The sequence below is a fragment of the Ranitomeya imitator genome, chromosome 1, assembly GCF_032444005.1.
Source record: "Ranitomeya imitator isolate aRanImi1 chromosome 1, aRanImi1.pri, whole genome shotgun sequence".
Lineage (NCBI taxonomy): Eukaryota > Metazoa > Chordata > Amphibia > Anura > Dendrobatidae > Ranitomeya > Ranitomeya imitator.
The window spans coordinates 1,212,302,538-1,212,322,667 of NC_091282.1; the positions used below are offsets into that span (position 1 = coordinate 1,212,302,538).

The 20,130-nt window shown below is 53.8% G+C and overlaps 2 protein-coding genes across 7 annotated transcripts in view; both read right to left on the minus strand.

Moving 5' to 3' along the window:
• Positions 1–1,008: 1,008 nt before the first annotated feature.
• Positions 1,009–3,215, minus strand: LOC138657294 (uncharacterized). Its single transcript, XM_069744985.1, has 2 exons — positions 2,718–3,215; positions 1,009–2,447 (listed from the first exon to the last, which is right to left on the minus strand). The coding sequence occupies exons 1-2, from the start codon at positions 3,053–3,055 to the stop codon at positions 1,547–1,549; spliced, it is 1,239 nt and encodes a 412-aa protein (XP_069601086.1). The 5' UTR covers positions 3,056–3,215; the 3' UTR covers positions 1,009–1,546.
• Positions 3,216–5,504: 2,289 nt separating this feature from the next.
• The window catches only part of AUP1 (AUP1 lipid droplet regulating VLDL assembly factor), a 40,552-nt gene continuing 25,926 nt past the window's right edge, over positions 5,505–20,130 (minus strand). For 2 of the 6 annotated variants that reach the window (XM_069744992.1, XM_069744991.1), the window contains exons 2-12: positions 15,172–15,257; positions 12,087–12,224; positions 11,864–12,008; positions 11,607–11,794; positions 11,276–11,348; positions 8,413–8,486; positions 8,097–8,163; positions 7,831–8,023; positions 6,501–6,619; positions 5,845–5,933; positions 5,505–5,762 (exon numbers count right to left, since the gene is read on the minus strand). In XM_069744992.1, the coding sequence (XP_069601093.1) occupies positions 5,708–5,762; positions 5,845–5,933; positions 6,501–6,619; positions 7,831–8,023; positions 8,097–8,163; positions 8,413–8,486; positions 11,276–11,348; positions 11,607–11,794; positions 11,864–12,008; positions 12,087–12,224; positions 15,172–15,251 (1,221 nt within the window). In that variant the 5' untranslated portion in view covers positions 15,252–15,257 and the 3' untranslated portion in view covers positions 5,505–5,707. Of the gene's footprint in view, positions 5,763–5,844; positions 5,934–6,500; positions 6,620–7,830; positions 8,024–8,096; positions 8,164–8,412; positions 8,487–11,275; positions 11,352–11,606; positions 11,795–11,863; positions 12,009–12,086; positions 12,225–15,171; positions 15,258–20,130 lie in introns of all 6 variants that reach the window. The other 4 variants (XM_069744986.1, XM_069744988.1, XM_069744987.1 and 1 more) reach the window with 2 other exon arrangements.

A 20,130-nucleotide genomic window follows, 5' to 3' on the forward strand; every position in this document is an offset into this window, starting at 1 on the left:
AAACTGATTAGATTGGTTTGACAGGAGCGATTTCTCATAAACCCATGCTGATATGGAGTTAAACAGTTATTCTCATTGAGATAATCCAGAATAACATCCCTCAGAAACCCTTCAAATATTTTACCAACAATAGAGGTTAGACTTACTGGCCTATAATTTCCAGGTTCACTTTTAGAGCCCTTTTTGAATATTGGCACCACATTTGCTATGCGCCAGTCCTGCGGAACAGATCCTGTCGCTATAGAGTCCCTAAAAATAAGAAATAATGGTTTATCTATTACATTACTTAGTTCCCTTAGTACTCGTGGGTGTATGCCATCCGGACCCGGAGATTTATCTATTTTAATCTTATTTAGCCGGTTTCGCACCTCTTCTTGGGTTAGATTGGTGACCCTTAATATAGGGTTTTCATTGTTTCTTGGGATTTCACCTAGCATTTCATTTTCCACCGTGAATACCGTGGAGAAGAAGGTGTTTAATATGTTAGCTTTTTCCTCGTCATCTACAACCATTCTTTCCTCACTATTTTTTTAAGGGGCCTACATTTTCAGTTTTTATTCTTTTACTATTGATATAGTTGAAGAACAGTTTGGGATTAGTTTTACTCTCCTTAGCAATGTGCTTCTCTGTTTCCTTTTTGGCAGCTTTAATTAGTTTTTTAGATAAAGTATTTTTCTCCCTATAGTTTTTTAGAGCTTCAATGGTGCCATCCTGCTTTAGTAGTGCAAATGCTTTTTTTTTTTTACTGTTAATTGCCTGTCTTACTTCTTTGTTTAGCCCTCAACAGGAGCCAAATCAATCAGGATTTGCTGCACCTACTCCACGTATGCCTCCCCTTCAACCCCTCCCATCCCAAAATCTACAAAGGCCATTAGAGTACCAAATGGCAGGCTCCAACCCCCAATCCCAATATGGCCACTTCTCCAGACACAGTGATGTTGGCTGGTCCCAACCTGGGTTTGGACAACATGGCCATTTTGGGTTGGGGTATAATGCAAGGCAATCTGTACCTCAGCATGATGCCCAGAGCCAAATGGCTTTTGGTCAACACACATCTGGCCAATATGGACAAGGCCAGTATTCTGGGCCGCAAGCCACTGCATCCTCACAGGATGAACTGCCATCGGCCCAACAAAGGCCACCAGACCAGGACCCAGAGCTGCCAACATCTCCCCCACCAACTTACATGGATCTGTAATTTAGTTTTGTTTTTTGTGTTTTGTTTTGGTAGCTGGCTACCATGTTAATGTTGTGTTTTCAAAACATTTCCACTTTGTTGTGGATCCTTGGTATAAAGCAACCCATAAAAAAGGCTTCTCAAAACCATATGGCAAAAATATGGGGTTAACAACCAAAAAAAAAGGGTTGCAAAGTTAGTAAAAAGTTTACAAAAAAGACAATTGATGTTTGTAGACTAATCATTTTTGCATCACACACATATTCAGAAAACAGAAACATATGGTAATTAAGGAAAAAAACACACACAGTACGTTTTCAGTGGTTGATAATAATATATTACAAAAACATATCTTTAAAATAACAAAAATCACAACTGAGAAACAGCATAATCTTGCCAGGGAGTAGAACCCTGAGGAGAAACAAAATAATTGGTCAAAACATCCCTAACTTTGATACCAGAAAGGGGACGGCGCGGAGGTGGGCCATGTGGTGTTGGACTACTGACACTACGCAACATGTGTTCATCATTACCATCTGAGAAGCAATCATGTATGCGGGTATAGTTGTGCAAAATTACAGATGCTTTGATTACTTCATTGACTGTAGCCTCACTGAGCTGCATGGCAGTCTGTAGGACACGCCATTTGGCCACCAGAATACCAAAGGTGCACTCCACCAGTCTGCGCGCCCTAGAAAGGCGCAAATTAAATATCCTCCGACGGTGGTCCAGGTTGCGCCGGGGATAAGGCCTCATGACGTGTCTGGTGAGTTGGAAGGCCTCATCTCCAACAAAAAAAAAAGGCAGTGCTTCTGCAGTGGAGCCTGGGAGTTGTTGTGGTGGTGGGAGGTCTAACTGGTTTTCACCTAGCCGCCGACCCATTATAGACGAATTGAAGACCCTAGAGTCTCCAGTTCGTCCATAGGCCCCAATATCTACAATTATAAACCTGTAGTTACTGTCAACTACAGCTAACAGAACTACAGAGAAAAACTGCTTATAGTTGTAGAATTGGGAGCCAGAGTTCGGCGGCTTACGTACCCTAATATGTTTCCCATCCACCGCTCCAATGCAGTTTGGGAAGTCACAATTGACCTTGAACCCACGGGCTATTTGGAGCCAATCAGCCTGTTTGGGCTCAGGCATCACAAGGTCCTTAAGTCTATCCCATATTTGGCGACAGGTTAACCGCACAATGCCAGAAATGGTGGAGCGGCCAATCAAAAATTCAAGGTGGAGACCTGCAAAGGACAATCCAGTGGACAGAAATCTGTAAGTGAAACAAACACAATAAATTAGGTTTGTTTCAAGAGTGCACACAAAACATGAATAAGCACAATCATATTTGCATTTGTGGCATACTAAATTAACACTGAAATGGGAAAAATGGCCTTAAGGGGCTGAAATATAACAGTTACGTCACGTTGTCACATCTGCTTTGGCCTTAATGTACACATATTATGGGTAAAAATTTAAAAAATAAGAAACATTTATAAAAAAGATCATCAACATACAGTATGTGAGGATGGAGAATACATACCGTAACGTGAGGAGAAGACGCTCCTCAGCAGAGATGGCTTTGCGCAGCCTTGTGTCCTGAAATGTTATTCCTGGGCGTAATATCTCCAACAATCTGTCAAAGGTTTGTATAGACATGCGACAGTACAGATAAAACTTGTCTGGATGTTCCCGCAGAGCTGTATATAGCCGATGAAAATGGCCTTTAGTGAGGCGTTTAGTCAGAAGAGGATGCACCCACATTCTTCTGCTCCTCCTTCGCGGATCCACAATCACAGGGTATGGGTGCCCAAACCGACGAGACAATAGCCAGTTAAACAAAACACGCTGCGTTGGGGTGAACTGCAGGTGGTCAGACATGGTCCAAATGTTACAACACTCCAACAGTTGCAAAACCACAAAATGACCATATGGGTGTGAGACACATGATGTAGAGGCCTTAAATAGGGTTGCTGAGGGTAATTTAAATCAATTTCATCCGCAAAAACCGTTATATGTCCATTTTGTCAGTTTGCGTGAAAAATACGCATTACGGTGGGCATACGGATTACATACGCAACATTACATGCGCAAAATACGCGACCACACCTTGCCTACGGAGTTCTTACGGACCACCGTATTTCTAATTTTGGAGCGTATTACGGCCATAAAATACGGACCGTATTTTTCAACGCTGAGTGTGAGGCCGGCCTAAATGGGTGATGAAGCAATTCCTTCAATTCAGCCACCTGTGTCCATTGACCTTCATGTAGTGTTACCTGAGGGTTGTCCATATCTACAAGGAAGGGTTTCAGCTCAAGCAATCGCTCAATCATTAAATAGGTGCTGCCCCACCGAGTGGCTTGATCCAAAATTGCCCCTTTTCCAGCACGTCTCTTCAAGATGGAATCAATTTTAGGGGTTCTGGCAGCAATAGCCAATTTCCTCACTTTGCTAATCAGAGTTCCAGCATGTCCCTCTGGCAGACTATCTCTTATTGCCAGCTGCGGCGCGTGCACAACACAGCACATGTGATGAATAGGAAAGAGGCGTGAAGCAGCTTCAACAAGATCATCTAATTGTAAAGAATCATTTTGCTGTTCTTCTGTAGTAATATGTGTGTTACTCCTTTATGGGAACAGGACTGTGGCATTCCATCTCCAACATACTGAATGTGAAATGTTCTTCTAGCTGCTGTTCACCTTCATTATTCTCATTCATCAGTTTAATTGTACTTATCATGTTTGCAGCATTATCAATTACAATAGCAAGAACCCTTAGTTCATAATCTTGAAGAACTTTTTCCACTAAGGTCTGGAGAAACTGGCTGCTGTGAAGAGCTTTAGTATCTTTTAGGCTAGGGTCACATTGCGTTAGTGCAATCCGTTTAGCGCTAGCGGATTGCGCTAACGCAATGTTTTTAAAGGGTCGCGTTTCGGGGTCGCGTTAACGTCCCCGCTCTCGCAGATCCCCGATCTGCGAGAGCGGGGAACGGACCTCGGGCGCGCCGCGGACGCTGCAAGCAGCGTCCGAGGCGCGCTACAAAAGACCGGCGCGTCGCTAGCGCGTGCCGAAAATGACACGCGCTAGCAATGCGCTGGTACATTGCGGGCAATGGGAGCGCTAACGGACGCGTTGCATGGCGTTAATTTCGCCGTGCAACGCTGTCCGTTAGCGCTCTGACCAAAACGCAATGTGACCCCAGCCTTAAGGTACCTTCACACAACGATATTGTTAACGATATCGTTGCTATTTGTGACGTAGCAACGATATCGTTAATGAAATCGTTATGTGTGACAGCGACCAACGATCAGGCCCCTGCTGGGAGATCGTTGGTCGCTGAATAAAGTCCAGAACTTTATTTCGTCGCTGGACTCCCTGGAGACATCGCTGGATCGGCGTGTGTGACACCGATCCAGCGATGTCTTCACTGGTAACCAGGGTAAACATCGGGTAACTAAGCGCAGGGCCGCGCTTAGTAACCCGATGTTTACCCTGGTTACCATGCTAAAAGTAAAAAAAAAAAACAAACACTAGATACTTACCTACAGCCGTCCGTCCTCCAGCGCTGTGCTCTGCTCTCCTCCTGTACTGGCGGTGACGTCACCGCTCTGCTTTCCGGCTCCCAGACAGTACAGGAGGAGAGCAGAGAAGCAGAGCGCAGCGCTGGAGGACGGACGGCTGTAGGTAAGTATCTAGTGTTTGTTTTTTTTCACTTTTAGGATGGTAACCAGGGTAAACATCGGGTTACTAAGCGCGGCCCTGCGCTTAGTTACCCGATATTTACCCTGGTTACCGGCATCGTTGGTCGCTGGAGAGCGGTCTGTGTGACAGCTCTCCAGCGACCAAACAGCGACGCTGCAGCGATCCGGATCGTTGTCGGTATCGCTGCAGCGTCGCTTAATGTGAAGGGGCCTTTACTGCCAGCGTCTTAGTAACAATTTTTTTGTTGTCACAAACATATCGAACGTTGATAGCAAAATCGTTCACACACTGACGTGTGCAGGCATCACACAAAGCGTCTCTTGAGAGTCTTTTTAAGATCTTCCTTTTGGTTAAGGGCTTCTTCATTCACTAATTTTCTACTGCTTTCTCTTTCCACTGACCATAAAAGCTTACACTCCTGATGGTTTTAGTTATATCTGCTGGAGCTTCTGTAATGTTACCTACTATAATCCCGAGATCGATCGAGAAGGGCGATGCAGAGTGGGGGGAGAGGCCAGACAATGCAGCAGGGAATTGCGATACAGCATAGGGTGGCAGGCGATGCAGTGGGGGGGATATAGCGTGTGGGGGGCAAGCGATAATGCAGCAGTCATTACACACATGGCACAATCATAATTACGTTTTATTTCTTAAAAAATATCCTGCGTTTTATGTACAATAACGACCCCCGAGGTGCTCGGAGTACAACCCTCATCATTGGTAACCAATCGCAGAGCAGGAGCTGCCGGCGTCCGTACAGTTGACCAGGGAATGCCGCCCCTTGGCCTCCTGCGATTGTCCTTCCCTTCCTCCTCTTCAGCGTTTCCATCATTCACTTTTCTCCTTCGCTACTGCGACTGCTCCAAACTTCTCTAGATATTTCCTGCAAGAGAGACGGAGGCCACATGAAGCCATCAAGAGGACAGCCCCCCAGCAGTAACGACCACCCCAGTGAGGTCACCTACCTGCGGGCACAGTCATACAGCGCCTCCTTACGCTCCTGTAATGAAAGGTGTCTGTCCTCCGGCCGACGAGCAAAACTCCGCGGTATCGGCTGAAAAGAAGAACCGTCAGGTGAGCAAGGAAGCGCCTTACTAAAATTGTGACGCCCCGCCCCCAATACCGCAAAGCTCTGCCCATAATATTGCAAAGCCCAAAGCCCTGCCCACAAGAGCGCAAAGCCCTGCCCACAAGAGCGCAAAGCCCTGCCCACAAGAGCGCAAAGCCCTGCCCACAAGAGCGCAAAGCCCTGCCCACAAGAGCGCAAAGCCCTGCCCACAAGAGCGCAAAGCCCTGCCCACAAGAGCGCAAAGCCCTGCCCACAAGAGCGCAAAGCCCTGCCCACAAGAGCGCAAAGCTCTGCCCACAAGAGCGCAAAGCTCTGCCCACAAGAGCGCAAAGCTCTGCCCACAAGAGCGCAAAGCTCTGCCCACAATGCCCTGCCCATAATACAACAGCAATACTGACAACCCAACCGGAAATACCACTGCACAGCGCCCAACACACCGCCAGACCACTACACCCTCCACTCACTCTGATAGATCACTTCACCTCGAGGAGGTGACACCACCTCATGGCCCGTCCCTTAGATCACTCCACCACCTATTAGGGGCGTCGTTACCTTGGAGCTTGCCGTCCTCCCCGGCATCTCGCTCCCTGTGTGTGATTCCTCCTCAGGCAGATACTGAACTCGTCCTTCTATCAGATTTGTGATCGTGGCATCTACACATCCGGTCTGAGCTGAGGAAGTCAGAAAATGCAAATCGTCAGAATGTAGCAAAACAGCAGATATAGTACAGGCAAACCGATAATCTCCCGATCACGTGATCCACCATCCCCGCCCCTCCGATCACATGATCCACCATCCCTGCCCCTCCGATCACATGATCTGCCATCTCCTGATCTACCATCTCCGCCCCTCCAAATCACCTGATCTACCATCTCCGCCCCTCCGATCACCTGATCTACCATCTCCGCCCCTCCGATCACCTGATCTACCATCTCCGCCCCTCCAATCACCTGATCTACCATCTCCGCCTTGCGATCACACGATCTACCATCTCCGCCCCTCCAATCACACGATCTACCATCTCCGCCTTGCGATCACACGATCTACCATCTCTGCCCTCCAATCACATGATCTATCTCCGCCCTCCAATCACATGATCTACTATCACCTGATCTACCATCTCCGCCCTCCAATCACATGATCTACTATCTCCGCCCTTCGATCACCTGATCTACCATCTCCGCCGCTCCGATCACATGATCTACCATGTCCGCAGCTCCGATCACCTGATCTACCATCTCCGCCCCTCCAATCACCTGATCTACCATCTCCGCCTTGCGATCACACGATCTACCATCTCCGCCTTGCGATCACACGATCTACCATCTCCGCCCCTCCAATCACCTGATCTACCTACCATCTCCGCCACTCCGATCACATGATCTACCATCTCCGGCGCTCCGATCACATGATCTACCATCTCCGGCGCTCCGATCACATGATCTACCATCTCCGGCGCTCCGATCACATGATCTACCATCTCCGGCGCTCCGATCACATGATCTACCATCTCCGGCGCTCCGATCACATGATCTACCATCTCCGGCGCTCCGATCACATGATCTACCATCTCCGGCGCTCCGATCACATGATCTACCATCTCCAGAGCTCCGATCACATGATCTACCATCTCCGGAGCTCCGATCAATATGATCTACCATCTCCGCCCCTCTGATCACGTGATCTACCATCTCCACCCCTCTGATCACGTGATCTACCATCTCCACCTTCCGATCACATGATCTACCATCTCCACCTTCCGATCACACGATCTATCATCTCTGCCTTCCTATCACATTATCTACCATCTCCACCCCTCCAATCACATAATCTATAGCTTTATTATCCCTGGCCCCCGCATTACTTCTCTTGGGACCATTACCCAGATCCTTGTGGATGACGGAAAGTGGCACTTGGGGTAACACTTCCTTCACACGCTGTGCCATGTGGCTTGCGGCTGGAGACGTAGTGGGCATGCTCTGGGTGGGCTCTCGCTTTCTCCTCCTTTTCACGTGTTCTGTGCTATCGGCAGCTGTGTGTTTTGTGCCCTGGACCCCAAGTGTCAGTGCCAAGAGCTATGGAGAGAAGGGGAGGTTGATGTTGGAGGGCGGAGACAGAGGGCAACATTGTCGAACCCCTCCTCCTCACCTTCTGTACGCGGGAAGCAAAGTCCTCATCAGACTCTCTGAGCGAGCGGCACACTGGCGGCAGCCATCTGTAATCAGAGCGGGGGTGGGACTTGTCACTCTTGCAAGTATCCTCCCCCTCCTGCAAGTATCATCTCTGCAAGGCCCTGGCCCCATCAGTCACATGTGAGAGAAGCAACCAGAGATCGAGACCCTACAGTGAACATCCTGCATATGGATCACTAGGACATTTCACACAGAAAAGTGGGTGAAGATAATCAAGCCCACCCCCTGCAGATCGGCCCGCACACCCACAACTTAGAAAGAGAATCCCCTACCTGACACGATACACAGAGTATGGGGAAAAGAGCGTCCAAAACAGCTCAACGTACCAGGGCGAACCAGCCACCGCCTGCAAGAGAGAGGTGGTCACCGATGGGAGGACAGAGGGCGAGGAAAGGCACAAGAACACGAGGCAAGGAGATGGTAAAGCGAGGGCAGAGAGTATAAAAAAAAGAGTATAGAGTGTGGGGAGAGGGGCAAGGAGAACACGAGGTGAAGAGAAGGTGAGGCGAGTGCAAAGAGGATAAAAAGAGGGCAAGGGTGAGGAGAGGAGAACATAAGGTGAGGAGCGAGGAGAGGGCAAAGAAGATAAAAAGAGTATAGAGTGTGGGGAGAGGGGCGAGGAGAACACGAGGTGAAGAGAAGGTGAGTGCAAAAAGGATAAAAAGAAGGCAAGGGTGAGGAGAGGAGAACACAAGGTGAGGAGCGAGGAGAGCAAAGAGGATAAAAACAGCACAGGGGGTGGGGGGAGAGGGAAACAAGGCGAAGAGAAGGTGAGGCAAGTGCAAAGAGGACAAAAAGAGGGCAAGGGTGAGGAGAGGAGAATATAAGATGAGGAGCGAGGAGAGGCAAAGAGGATAAAAAGAGTATAGAGTGGGGAGAGGGGCGAGGTGAAGCGAAGGTGAGGCGAGTGCAAAGAGGATAAAGAGAGGACAGAGGATGGGGAGAGAACAGGAGGTGAGGACAAAGGATAAAAAAGGACAGGAGGTGGGGATAGGGAGAGGAGAACATGAGGCGAAGAGAAGGTGAGGCAAATGCAAAGAAAACAAAAAGAGGACTATGGGTGAGGAGAGGAGAACATGAGGTGAGGGGCAAAGAGGATAAAAAGAAGACAGAGGGTGGGGAGAAGGGTGAGGAGCACATGAGGAGAAGAGAAGGTGAGGCGAGGGCAAAAAGGATAAAAAGAGGGCAAGGGTGGGGAGAGGAGAACATGAGGTCAGGAGCGAGGAGAGGGCAAAGAAAATAAAAAGAGTATAGAGTGTGGGGAGAGGGGCGAGGAGAACACAAGGTGAAGAGAAGGAGAGGCGAGTGCAAGGAGGCTAAAGAGACGACAGGTTGGGGAGAGGAGAACATGAAGTGAAGGCAAAGAGGATAAAAAAGGACAGAAGGTGGGGATAGGAGAACATGAGGCGAATAGAAGGTGAGGCAAATGCTAAGAGGACAAAGAGGACAGTGGGTGGGGAAAAGAACATGAGGTGAGGGGCAAAGAGGATAAAAAGATGACGGTGGGGAGAAGGGTGAGGAGCACGAGGTGAAGAAAAGGTGAGGCGAGGGCAAAAAGGATAAAAAGAGGACAGAGGGCAAGGAGAACACGAGGCGAAAGGAAGGTGAGTGTAGAGAGGATAGAAAGAGGACAGAGGGTGGGCAGAGGAGAACATGGGGTGAAGAGAAGGTGAGTGCAATGAAGATACAAAGAGGGCAGAGGGGCAAGGAGAACACAATGCAAATAGAAGGTGAGGTGAAGGCAAAGAATAAAAAGAGGATAAATGGTTAGGACAGGGGCGAGGAAAGGGGCTAGGAGGGGGCAAAGAGGGCGGGGAGAGGGACTAGACGAGGTCAAAGAGGACAGAGGGTGGGGGGAGGGGCAAGGAGAACATGGGACGAAGAAAAGACGAGGCAAGGGCAAAAAGAGTACAGAGGGTGGAGAGTGGTGAAGGGAACGCGAGAAGAAGAGAAGGTGAGGCAAGTGCAAAGAGGATAAAAAGAAGGCAGAGAGAGAGAGGATAGGGGCAAAGAGAAGATATCGCGAAGGCAAAGAGGATAAAAGGGGGAGAGAGGGTGGGGAGAGGGGTGAGGAGAACAAGAGGCAAAAAAAAGGTGATGCAAGTGCAATGAGGACAAAAAGGGCGGAGAGTGGGAAGAGTGGCAAAGAGAATACAAGGAGAAGGTAAAGCGAGGCTAAAGAATAAAAAGAGGACAAAGGGAAGAAAAAGGGGCCAGGAGAGGGACAAGGCAACGGGCTAGGAGAGTAGACGCGGTCAAAGAGGGCAGAGGATGCGGAGAGGGGCAAGGTGATCACGAGATGAAATGAAGGCGAGGGCAAGATGGATAAAAAAAAAAGAACAGAAGTCAGGGAGAGGGGCGAGGAGAACGCGAGGCGAGGAGAACGCGAGGCGAGGAGGACAGAGAGAGGGGTGAGGAATACATGAGGCGGGAAGGTGAGGAGAGGACAAAGAAAATAAAAAAGATGGCAGAGGGTGGGGAGAGGAAAAAGAATAAAATGAAGAGAAGGAAAGGCGAGGGCAAAGAGGATAAAAAAAGGATAGAGGCTGGGGAGAGGGGCGAGTAGCATACGAGGGCAAAGAGGACAGGTGGGTGGGGAGAAGGGAGAGGAGTACAACCGGAATGGAGAAGGGAAAGGTAAAGAGAGTAAAAAAAGAGGACAGAGGGTGGAGAAATGGGCGAGGAGAGGGACGAGGTGAGAAGAGAGGCGGGGAGTGGGACTAGACAAGGTCAGAAGACAGAGTGGCGGGAGAGGGACGAGGCGGGGCAAAGAGGATAGGGCGGGGAGAAGGCTGGCGAAAAGAGGTGAGGGCAAAGAGGATATTAAGAGGACAAAAGGTGAGAAGGGCTAAGGCAAAAAGAACAAAAAGAGGATAGAGGGTGGGGAGATTGGTGAGGAGTGGGACAAGTGAGAGAGCCAAAAAGAGGGGCGTGTAAGAAACGCAAAAAGGGTGCAGGTGAGGGGCAAGAAGAGTGGGCAAACGATGGGAGAGCGAATCAGAACAGAGAGAGAAAGCTGAAAACACGCCACTGATGGGCTAGCAATGGAAACACACAGAAATACGGAGGAAAGAACATCCAGGACAACTCATGTACCAGGGTGAGCGAGACAACAACAGGGGACGGGAGACTCACCACAGATAGGAGAGGTCGGCTCGCGCGCAGGGTCACCGGCTGCAGAGAGTCTGAAAGTGAAAACGCCCACGAGCTGCTAGACAAAACATCAATGAGAATCACAGTTTATACCCCACGATCCCCGGGCGGTTCACACGGCTGGACATCCCCAGATCCCCAAGTGGTACACGGGGCAGGACAGCCCCTGATCTTGACCCCTGAAAGGTACACAAGGCTGGATAGCCCCTAATCCCGTGGCGGTAAACGAAGCAGGACACTGATCCCCCTCAATGGTACACGCAGCTAGATGCCCGTGCGGTACATGCACCCGGACTCCACTATAGCCCAGTACCTAAAGTGCAGCAGGCCGACGCCGCCATTTGTAGTCCCCTCCTCTGGGAATAGTAGCAGCGGAGGACTACCCGGCTGGGAGAGATAATGCTTCAAAGACTCCAGTAGCTGAATCCGGCTCCCAGGGGACCCAAGTTCGAGGAATCCTCGAGCCCAACACAAGAATCCCGGAGGACATGACATGGCCGGCTGAGATACAGAAAAGGATCAGAAAAATCACAGGGTGCAAACAAGACACCCCAACATGTAGGAGCCTACCGTGCTGCACGCGGTCAGGAGACTCAGGACGTTGTGATCCATGCAGGTCACGTGATTACTGACGAAAATCTTCACTGCAGCGTCCCGACCACCGGACTCAGAGACAAGGACCCCGAGGACCGAAGACATGACCCGAACCAAGAGCCTGAAACAGCAGAGAACACAGCACATGAGGGGAGACCCCGGGCTGAGAGACGAGGACCCCGCAATCCGAGTACTGTACCTCCGGATGGCGCAGTCGGGCAGGGCGCAGCTCACCAGGAACACATGAGCGCCAATGAAGAGACGAAGGAAGAAGAGGCAGAGGCCGAGTGGAGCGTACAGGAGGAGCAGACCTCGGGACAGCAGATCAACGGGGAACCTGCATGGGAGCAGAACACCTCAGCCGGGAGCAGTAGGTGACCCCCCAACATCCGATCCCCCCGTATCCTCCTCCCCATTTACATCCGATCCCCCCGTATCCTCCTCTCCCAGGCATCTAATCTCTCCATGTCCTCCTCACCCGGTGCATCCAATCCTCCCATATCCTCCCTATATACATCCGATCCCCTGTATCCTCCTCCCCCTGTGCATCCGATCCCCCCAAAAACTCTTCCCCCTATACATCCGATCCCCCTGTATCCTCCTCCCCGTATACATCCGATCCCACCTGTATCCTCCTCCCCCTGTGCATCCAATCCCTCCATATCCTCCTCCCCCTGTGCATCCAATCCCTCCATATCCTCCTCCCCGTGCATCCAATCCCCCATATCCTCCTCCCCGTGCATCCAATCCCCCATATCCTGCTCCCCCTGTGCATCCGATTACCCCGTATCCACCTCCCAATATACATCCGATCTCCCGTATCCTCCTCCCTCTGTGCATCCAATCCCCCATATCCTCCTCCCAATAAACATCCGATCCCCCGTATCCTCCTCCCAATAAACATCCGATCCCCCATATACTCTCCCTGTACATCCGATCCCCCGTATCCTCCTCCCCATATACATCCAATCCCCCGTATCCTCCTCCCCGTGCATCCAATCCCCCATATCCTCCTCCCCATGCATCTGATCCCCCATATCCTCCTCCCCCGTGCATCTGATCCCCCCCGTATCCTCCTCCCCACATACATCCGACCCCCCGTATCCTCCTCCACATGAATCCAATCCCCTATATCCTCCTCCCCCTGTGCATCCGATCTGCAAGTTCCAAACCGGAAGTGGGATATACCGGTAAATAAAACCCTGAAGAAGGAACCAGGGGCAACCAAACACACCCGGTTCATGACATATTGGTGGCAGCAGTGTAATAATCAAAAACATTCCCCCTGTGATTAATGACAACATCTGATCCCCCGTATTCTCCTCCGCCTGTACATCCGATCCCTCGTATCCATCTCCATGTGTACAGCTTATAACCTGACGTTAAGTTCATCCATCGGTTGTATAAATTATTCTTTTGAAAGCTGAAACCCTCAGAAATGTGGTTTAGGTTAAGAAAATAAATTGTCATCAATTCAGAAATATTGATCAGTTAATGGACACAGAATGGTCAGATTTTGGCAAGACAAAAGTTTTGTCGCCCACAGAAAGTAATGTGATATTCAAACAAATAATAAGCATAAAATACAAATATATGTTGCATAACATTGGTGAATGAAGTTGTGGTGCTATTAGAGTCATATTTAATATTTTGTGTGACTTCCATGAGCTTGAAGGACGGCATCCATGCGGTCCAACAATGATTCATACAATTTATTAATGAAGTCATCAGGAATAGCACAGAATGCCGTCTTACCTGCCTCCCAGAGTTCATCTAGATTCTTTGGTTTTGTCTTCCAAGCTTCCGCTTTCATCCTACCCCAAACACGCTCAATGATGTTCATGTCTGGTGACCGGGTTGCCGGTCCTTGAGCACCTTGATCTTTTTTGCCTGGAGGAACTTTGTTGTAGAGATGGATGTAGGAGATGGAGCACCATCCTGCTGCAGAATTTGACCCCTTTTATGATTTGGAATATAAGAGGTAGCTAATACATCTTGATATTTTAGGCTATTGATATTGCCTTCCACCTTGCAAATGTTTTGCACACCCCCATACTGAATGTAACCCCAGACCATGATCTTTCCACCACCAAATGTAACTGTTTTCTAGGTGTATTTTGGATCCATACGGGCTCCAGTAGGTCTCCTGCAGTATTTGCGGTGGCTGTGGTGTAATTCTACTGAAGATTCATCAGAGAAATCCACCTTCTGCCACTTTTCCAGTGTCCATCTGTTTAGCAGCTGTGGGACTTTTGTTTAGCGTTGGCTTCTGGGCACTGATTCCACCATGGAGGCCATTTCGAGACAGAATCCTACAAACTGTTCTAGTTGACACAGGGACTTGAGGTGACCAGGCCTGTTGGCGTTCTGCTGCAGTGGAAGAGGGGCTTGCTTTGGATTTTCTAACCAACAAATGTTCTCCTGAGCAGTTGTCTTGTGGGGTCTGCCGGACCTGGGCTTGTCAAACACATCTCCAGTCTCTTGAAATCTTTTTTTAATTCTTTGTACTTGACGCTGAGACACATTAAAGGTGCCGGCCACCTCTGCAGTGGATCTGGTCTTCAGCCTCTTGATAATCCAGGCTTTGGTCGCAGGGTGGATTTTTGGCATGTTGTCAAACCTCAAGTTGCAGTTCAAGTGAAGGTCTGGGGTGCTGAGATTTTTTTTTATACAAACACATTAATTATCTGATCATTTACTGAGCACAGGTGAGGATGTAAACTAGGATTGGGTGCTTTATATGACCAGGCGACAAAACTCTTGTCTTGCCAAAATCTGACCATTCTGTGTCCATTTACTGATCAATATTTCTGCATTGATGCCAATTTATTTACTTAACCTAAACTACATTTCGGAGGGTTTCAGATTTCAAAAGAATAATTTATACAACCAATGGATGAATTTAACGTCAGGTTCTAAGCTTTTATTTACATAACCTGGATGAGCGACATAACTTCTATCAGGGAGAGTACATCAGACCCCCGTATCCTCCTCCCCCTGTACACCAGACCCCCTTATCCTCCTCCCCCTGTACATCAGACCCCCGTATCCTCCTCCCCATGTACATCAGACCCCCGTATCCTCCTCCCCCTGTACATCCGATCCACCAGTATCCTCCTCCCCCTGTACACCAGACCCCCTTATCCTCCTCCCCCTGCACATCCGGTCCACCAGTATCCTCCTCCCCTGTACACCAGACCCCCGTATCCTCATCCCTTGTACATTTGATCCCTCCGTATTCTCCTCACCTTTACATCTGATCCCCCTGCATCGCCCCCTCTTACCTTTGCCTCTCCAGCATCTGCTCCAGTCGCGGCTGCTCCATCTTGTGTGGATGATGAGAGTGATCCTCCCGATATTTCATCACTCCCTGCAGAGAGAGGATCCACCACTACAATAACCTCCAACATCCACGCCGTGCACAGGACACGGGGAGAATGGGGGTGATAGGAATACGCACTCCATCCCTGTCCCCTCCTCCGGTGGTCTCTCCCTCCCCCCAGTCCTCTCCTCCGGTGGTCTCTCCCTCCCCCCAGTCCTCTCCTCCGGTGGTCTCTCCCTCCCCCAAGTCCTCTTCTCCGGGGGTCTCTCTCTCCCCCCAGTCCTCTCCTCCGGTGGTCTCTCTCTCTCCCCCCAGTCCTCTCCTCCGGTGGTCTCTCTCTCCCCCCAGTACTCTTCTCCGGGGGTCTCTCTCTCTCCCCCCAGTCCTCTCCTCCGGTGGTCTCTCTCTCTCCCCCCAGTCCTCTCCTCCGGTAATCTCTCCCTCCCCCCAGTCCTCTCCTCCGGTGGTCTCTCCCTCCCCCCAGTCCTCTCCTCCGGTGGTCTCTCTCTCTCCCCCCAGTCCTCTTCTCCGGCGGTCTCTTTCTCCCCCCCCCCAGTCCTCTCCTCCGGTCGTCTCTCTCTCTCTCCCCCCAGTCCTCTTCTCCGGGGGTCTCTCTCTCCCCCCCCAGTCCTCTTCTCCGGGGGTCTCTCTCTCTCCCCCCAGTACTCTCCTCCGGTGGTCTCTCTCCCCCAGTCCTCTCCTCCGGGGGTCTCTCTCTCCCCCCAGTCCTCTCCTCCGGTGGTCTCTCTCTCCCCCCAGTCCTCTCCTCCGGTGGTCTCTCTCTCCCCCCAGTCCTCTCCTCCGGTGGTCTCTCTCCCCCAGTCCTCTCCTCCGGTGGTCTCTCTCTCCCCCCAGTCCTCTCCTCCGGTGGTCTCTCTCTCCCCCAGTCCTCTCCTCCGGTGGTCTCTCTCTCCCCCCAGTCCTCTCCTCCGGTGGTCTCTCTCTCCCCCCAGTCCTCTCCTCCGGTGGTCTCTCTCTCCCCCCAGTCCTCTCCTCCGGTGGTCTCTCTCTCGCCCCCCAGTCCTCTTCTCCGGCGGTCTCTCTCCCCCCCCCCCCAGTCCTCTCCTCCGGTCGTCTCTCTCTCTCTCCCCCCAGTCCTCTTCTCCGGGGGTCTCTCCCCCCCCCCAGTCCTCTTCTCCGGGGGTCTCTCTCTCTCCCCCCAGTACTCTCCTCCGGTGGTCTCTCTCCCCCCAGTCCTCTTCTACGGGGGTCTCTCTCTCCCCCCCCAGTCCTCTTCTCCGGGGGTCTCTCTCTCTCTCCCCCCAGTACTCTCCTCCGGTGGTCTCTCTCCCCCAGTCCTCTCCTCCGGGGGTCTCTCTCTCCCCCCAGTCCTCTCCTCCGGTGGTCTCTCTCTCCCCCCAGTCCTCTCCTCCGGTGGTCTCTCTCTCCCCCCAGTCCTCTCCTCCGGTGGTCTCTCTCTCCCCCCCCAGTCCTCTCCTCCGGTGGTCTCTCTCTCCCCCAGTCCTCTCCTCCGGTGGTCTCTCTCTCCCCCCAGTCCTCTCCTCCGGTGGTCTCTCTCTCTCCCCCCAGTCCTCTCCTCCGGTGGTCTCTCTCTCCCCCCAGTCCTCTCCTCCGGTGGTCTCTCTCTCCCCCCAGTCCTCTCCTCCGGTGGTCTCTCTCTCCCCCCAGTCCTCTCCTCCGGTGGTCTCTCTCCCCCAGTCCTCTCCTCCGGTGGTCTCTCTCTCCCCCCAGTCCTCTCCTCCGGTGGTCTCTCTCTCCCCCCCCAGTCCTCTCCTCCGGTGGTCTCTCTCTCCCCCCAGTCCTCTCCTCCGGTGGTCTCTCTCTCCCCCCCCAGTCCTCTCCTCCGGTGGTCTCTCTCCCCCCCCAGTCCTCTCCTCCGGTGGTCTCTCTCCCCCCCCCCCAGTCCTCTCCTCCGGTGGTCTCTCCCCCCCCAGTCCTCCCCTCCGGTGGTCTCTCTCCCCCCAGTCCTCCCCTCCGGTGGTCTCTCTCCCTCCCCCCAGTCCTCTCCTCCGGTGGTCTCTCTCCCCCCTCAGTCCTCTCCTCCGGTGGTCTCTCCCCCCCCCCAGTCCTCTCCTCCGGTGGTCTCTCTCTCTCTCCCCCCCCCCAGTCCTCTCCTCCGGTGGTCTCCCCCCCCCCCAGTCCTCCCCTCCGGTGGTCTCTCTCCCCCCACTCCTCTCCTCCGGTGGTCTCTCTCTCTCCCCCCAGTCCTCTCCTCCGGTGGTCTCTCTCTCTCTCCCCCCAGTCCTCCCCTCTGGTGGTCTCTCTCTCTCCCCCCAGTCCTCTCCTCCGGTGGTCTCTCTCTCTCTCCCCCCCCCCAGTCCTCTCCTCCGGTGGTCTCTCTCTCTCTCCCCCCCCCCCCCCAGTCCTCTCCTCCGGTGGTCTCTCCCCCCCCAGTCCTCCCCTCCTGTGGTCTCTCTCCCCCCAGTCCTCTCCTCCGGTGGTCTCTCTCTCCCCCCCCAGTCCTCTCCTCCGGTGGTCTCTCTCTCTCCCCCCAGTCCTCTCCTCCGGTGGTCTCTCTCCCCCCCCAGTCCTCTCCTCCGGTGGTCTCTCTCCCCCCCCCAGTCCTCTCCTCCGGTGGTCTCTCCCCCCCCAGTCCTCCCCTCCGGTGGTCTCTCTCCCCCCAGTCCTCCCCTCCGGTGGTCTCTCTCCCTCCCCCCAGTCCTCTCCTCCGGTGGTCTCTCTCCCCCCTCAGTCCTCTCCTCCGGTGGTCTCTCCCCCCCCCAGTCCTCTCCTCCGGTGGTCTCTCTCTCTCCCCCCCCCAGTCCTCTCCTCCGGTGGTCTCCCCCCCCCCAGTCCTCCCCTCCGGTGGTCTCTCTCCCCCCACTCCTCTCCTCCGGTGGTCTCTCTCTCTCCCCCCAGTCCTCTCCTCCGGTGGTCTCTCTCTCTCCCCCCAGTCCTCTCCTCCGGTGGTCTCTCTCTCTCTCTCCCCCCCCCAGTCCTCTCCTCCGGTGGTCTCTCCCCCCCCAGTCCTCCCCTCCGGTGGTCTCTCTCCCCCCAGTCCTCCCCTCCGGTGGTCTCTCCACCCCCCCCAGTCCTCTCCTCCGGTGGTCTCTTCCCCCCCCCCAGTCCTCTCCTCCGGTGGTCTCTCCCCCCCCAGTCCTCTCCTCCGGTGGTCTCTTCCCCCCCCCCCCAGTAATCTCCTCCGGTGGTCTCTCCCCCCCAGTCCTCTCCTCCGGTGGTCTCTCCCCCCCCCAGTCCTCTCCTCCGGTGGTCTCTCCCCCCCCCCAGTCCTCTCCTCCGGTGGTCTCTCCCGCCCAGTCCTCCCCTCCGGTGGTCTCTCTCCCCCAGTCCTCTCCTCCGGTGGTCTCTCTCCCCCAGTCCTCTCCTCCGGTGGTCTCTCTCCCCAAGTCCCCTCCTCCGGTGGTCTCTCTCCCCCCAGTCCTCTCCTCCGGTGGTCTCTCTCCCCCAGTCCTCTCCTCCGGTGGTCTCTCTCCACCAGTCCCCTCCTCCGGTGGTCTCTCTCCCCCCAGTCCTCTCCTCCGGTGGTCTCTCCCCCCCAGTCCTCCCCTCCGGTGGTCTCTCTATCTCCCCCCAGTCCTCCCCTCCGGTGGTCTCTCTATCTCCCCCCAGTCCTCCCCTCCGGTGGTCTCTCTCCCCCAGTCCTCTCCTCCGGTGGTCTCTCTCCCCCAGTCCCCTCCTCCGGTGGTCTCTCTCCCCCAGTCCCCTCCTCCGGTGGTCTCTCTCCCCCAGTCCCCTCCTCCGGTGGTCTCTCCCCCCCAGTCCTCCCCTCCGGTGGTCTCTCTCCCCCAGTCCTCTCCTCCGGTGGTCTCTCTCCCCCAGTCCTCTCCTCCGGTGGTCTCTCTCTCTCTCCCCCCAATCCTCTCCTCCGGTGGTCTCTCCCTCCCAGTCCTCCCCTCCGGTGGTCTCTCTCTCTCCCCCAGTCCTCTCCTCCGGTGGTCTCTCTCTCTCCCCCAGTCCTCTCCTCCGGTGGTCTCTCTCTCTCCCCCAGTCCTCTCCTCCGGTGGTCTCTCTCCCCCCCCAGTCCTCTCCTCCGGTGGTCTCTCTCTCTCCCCCAGTCCTCTCCTCCGGTGGTCTCTCTCCCCCCCCAGTCCTCTCCTCCGGTGGTCTCTCTCTCTCCCCCCAGTCCTCCCCTCCGGTGGTCTCTCTCCCCCCAGTCCTCTCCTCCGGTGGTCTCTCCCCCCCCCCAGTCCTCTCCTCCGGTGGTCTCTCTCTCTCCCCCCAGTCCTCCCCTCCGGTGGTCTCTCCCCCCCAGTCCTCCCCTCCGGTGGTCTCTCTCTCCCCCCAGTCCTCTCCTCCGGTGGTCTCTCTCTCCCCCCAGTCCTCTCCTCCGGTGGTCTCTCCCCCCCCAGTCCTCTCCTCCGGTGGTCTCTCTCCCCCCCAGTCCTCTCCACCGGTGGTCTCTCTCTCTCCCCCCAGTCCTCCCCTCCGGTGGTCTCTCTCCCCCCAGTCCTCTCCTCCGGTGGTCTCTCTCTCTCTCTCCCCCAGTCCTCTCCTCCGGTGGTCTCTCTCCCCCAGTCCCCTCCTCCGGTGGTCTCTCTCCCCCATTCCTCTCCTCCGGTGGTCTCTCTCTCTCCCCCAGTCCTCTCCTCCGGTGGTCTCTCTCTCTCTCTCCCCCAGTCCTCTCCTCCGGTGGTCTCTCTCTCTCCCCCAGTCCTCTCCTACGGTGGTCTCTCTCTCCCCCCAGTCCTCTCCTCCGGTGGTCTCTCTCCCCCAGTCCCCTCCTCCGGTGGTCTCTCTCTCTCTCTCTCCCCCAGTCCTCTCCTCCGGTGGTCTCTCTCTCTCTCTCCCCCAGTCCTCTCCTCCGGTGGTCTCTCCCCCCCCCAGTCCTCTCCTCCGGTGGTCTCTCCCGACCAGTCCTCCCCTCCGGTGGTCTCTCTCCCCCAGTCCTCTCCTCCGGTGGTCTCTCTCCCCCAGTCCTCTCCTCCGGTGGTCTCTCCCCCCCAGTCCTCCCCTCCGGTGGTCTCTCTCTCTCCCCCCAGTCCTCCCCTCCGGTGGTCTC

Coding starts and splice junctions, on each gene's coding strand:
- LOC138657294 (XM_069744985.1), bottom strand. CDS start 3,055: ATGTCTGACCACCTGCAGTTCACCCCAACGCAGCGTGTTTTGTTTAAC. Junction 2,448..2,717: donor CGTCTTCTCCTCACGTTACG/GTATGTATTCTC, acceptor TTTCACTTACAG/ATTTCTGTCCACTGGATTGT.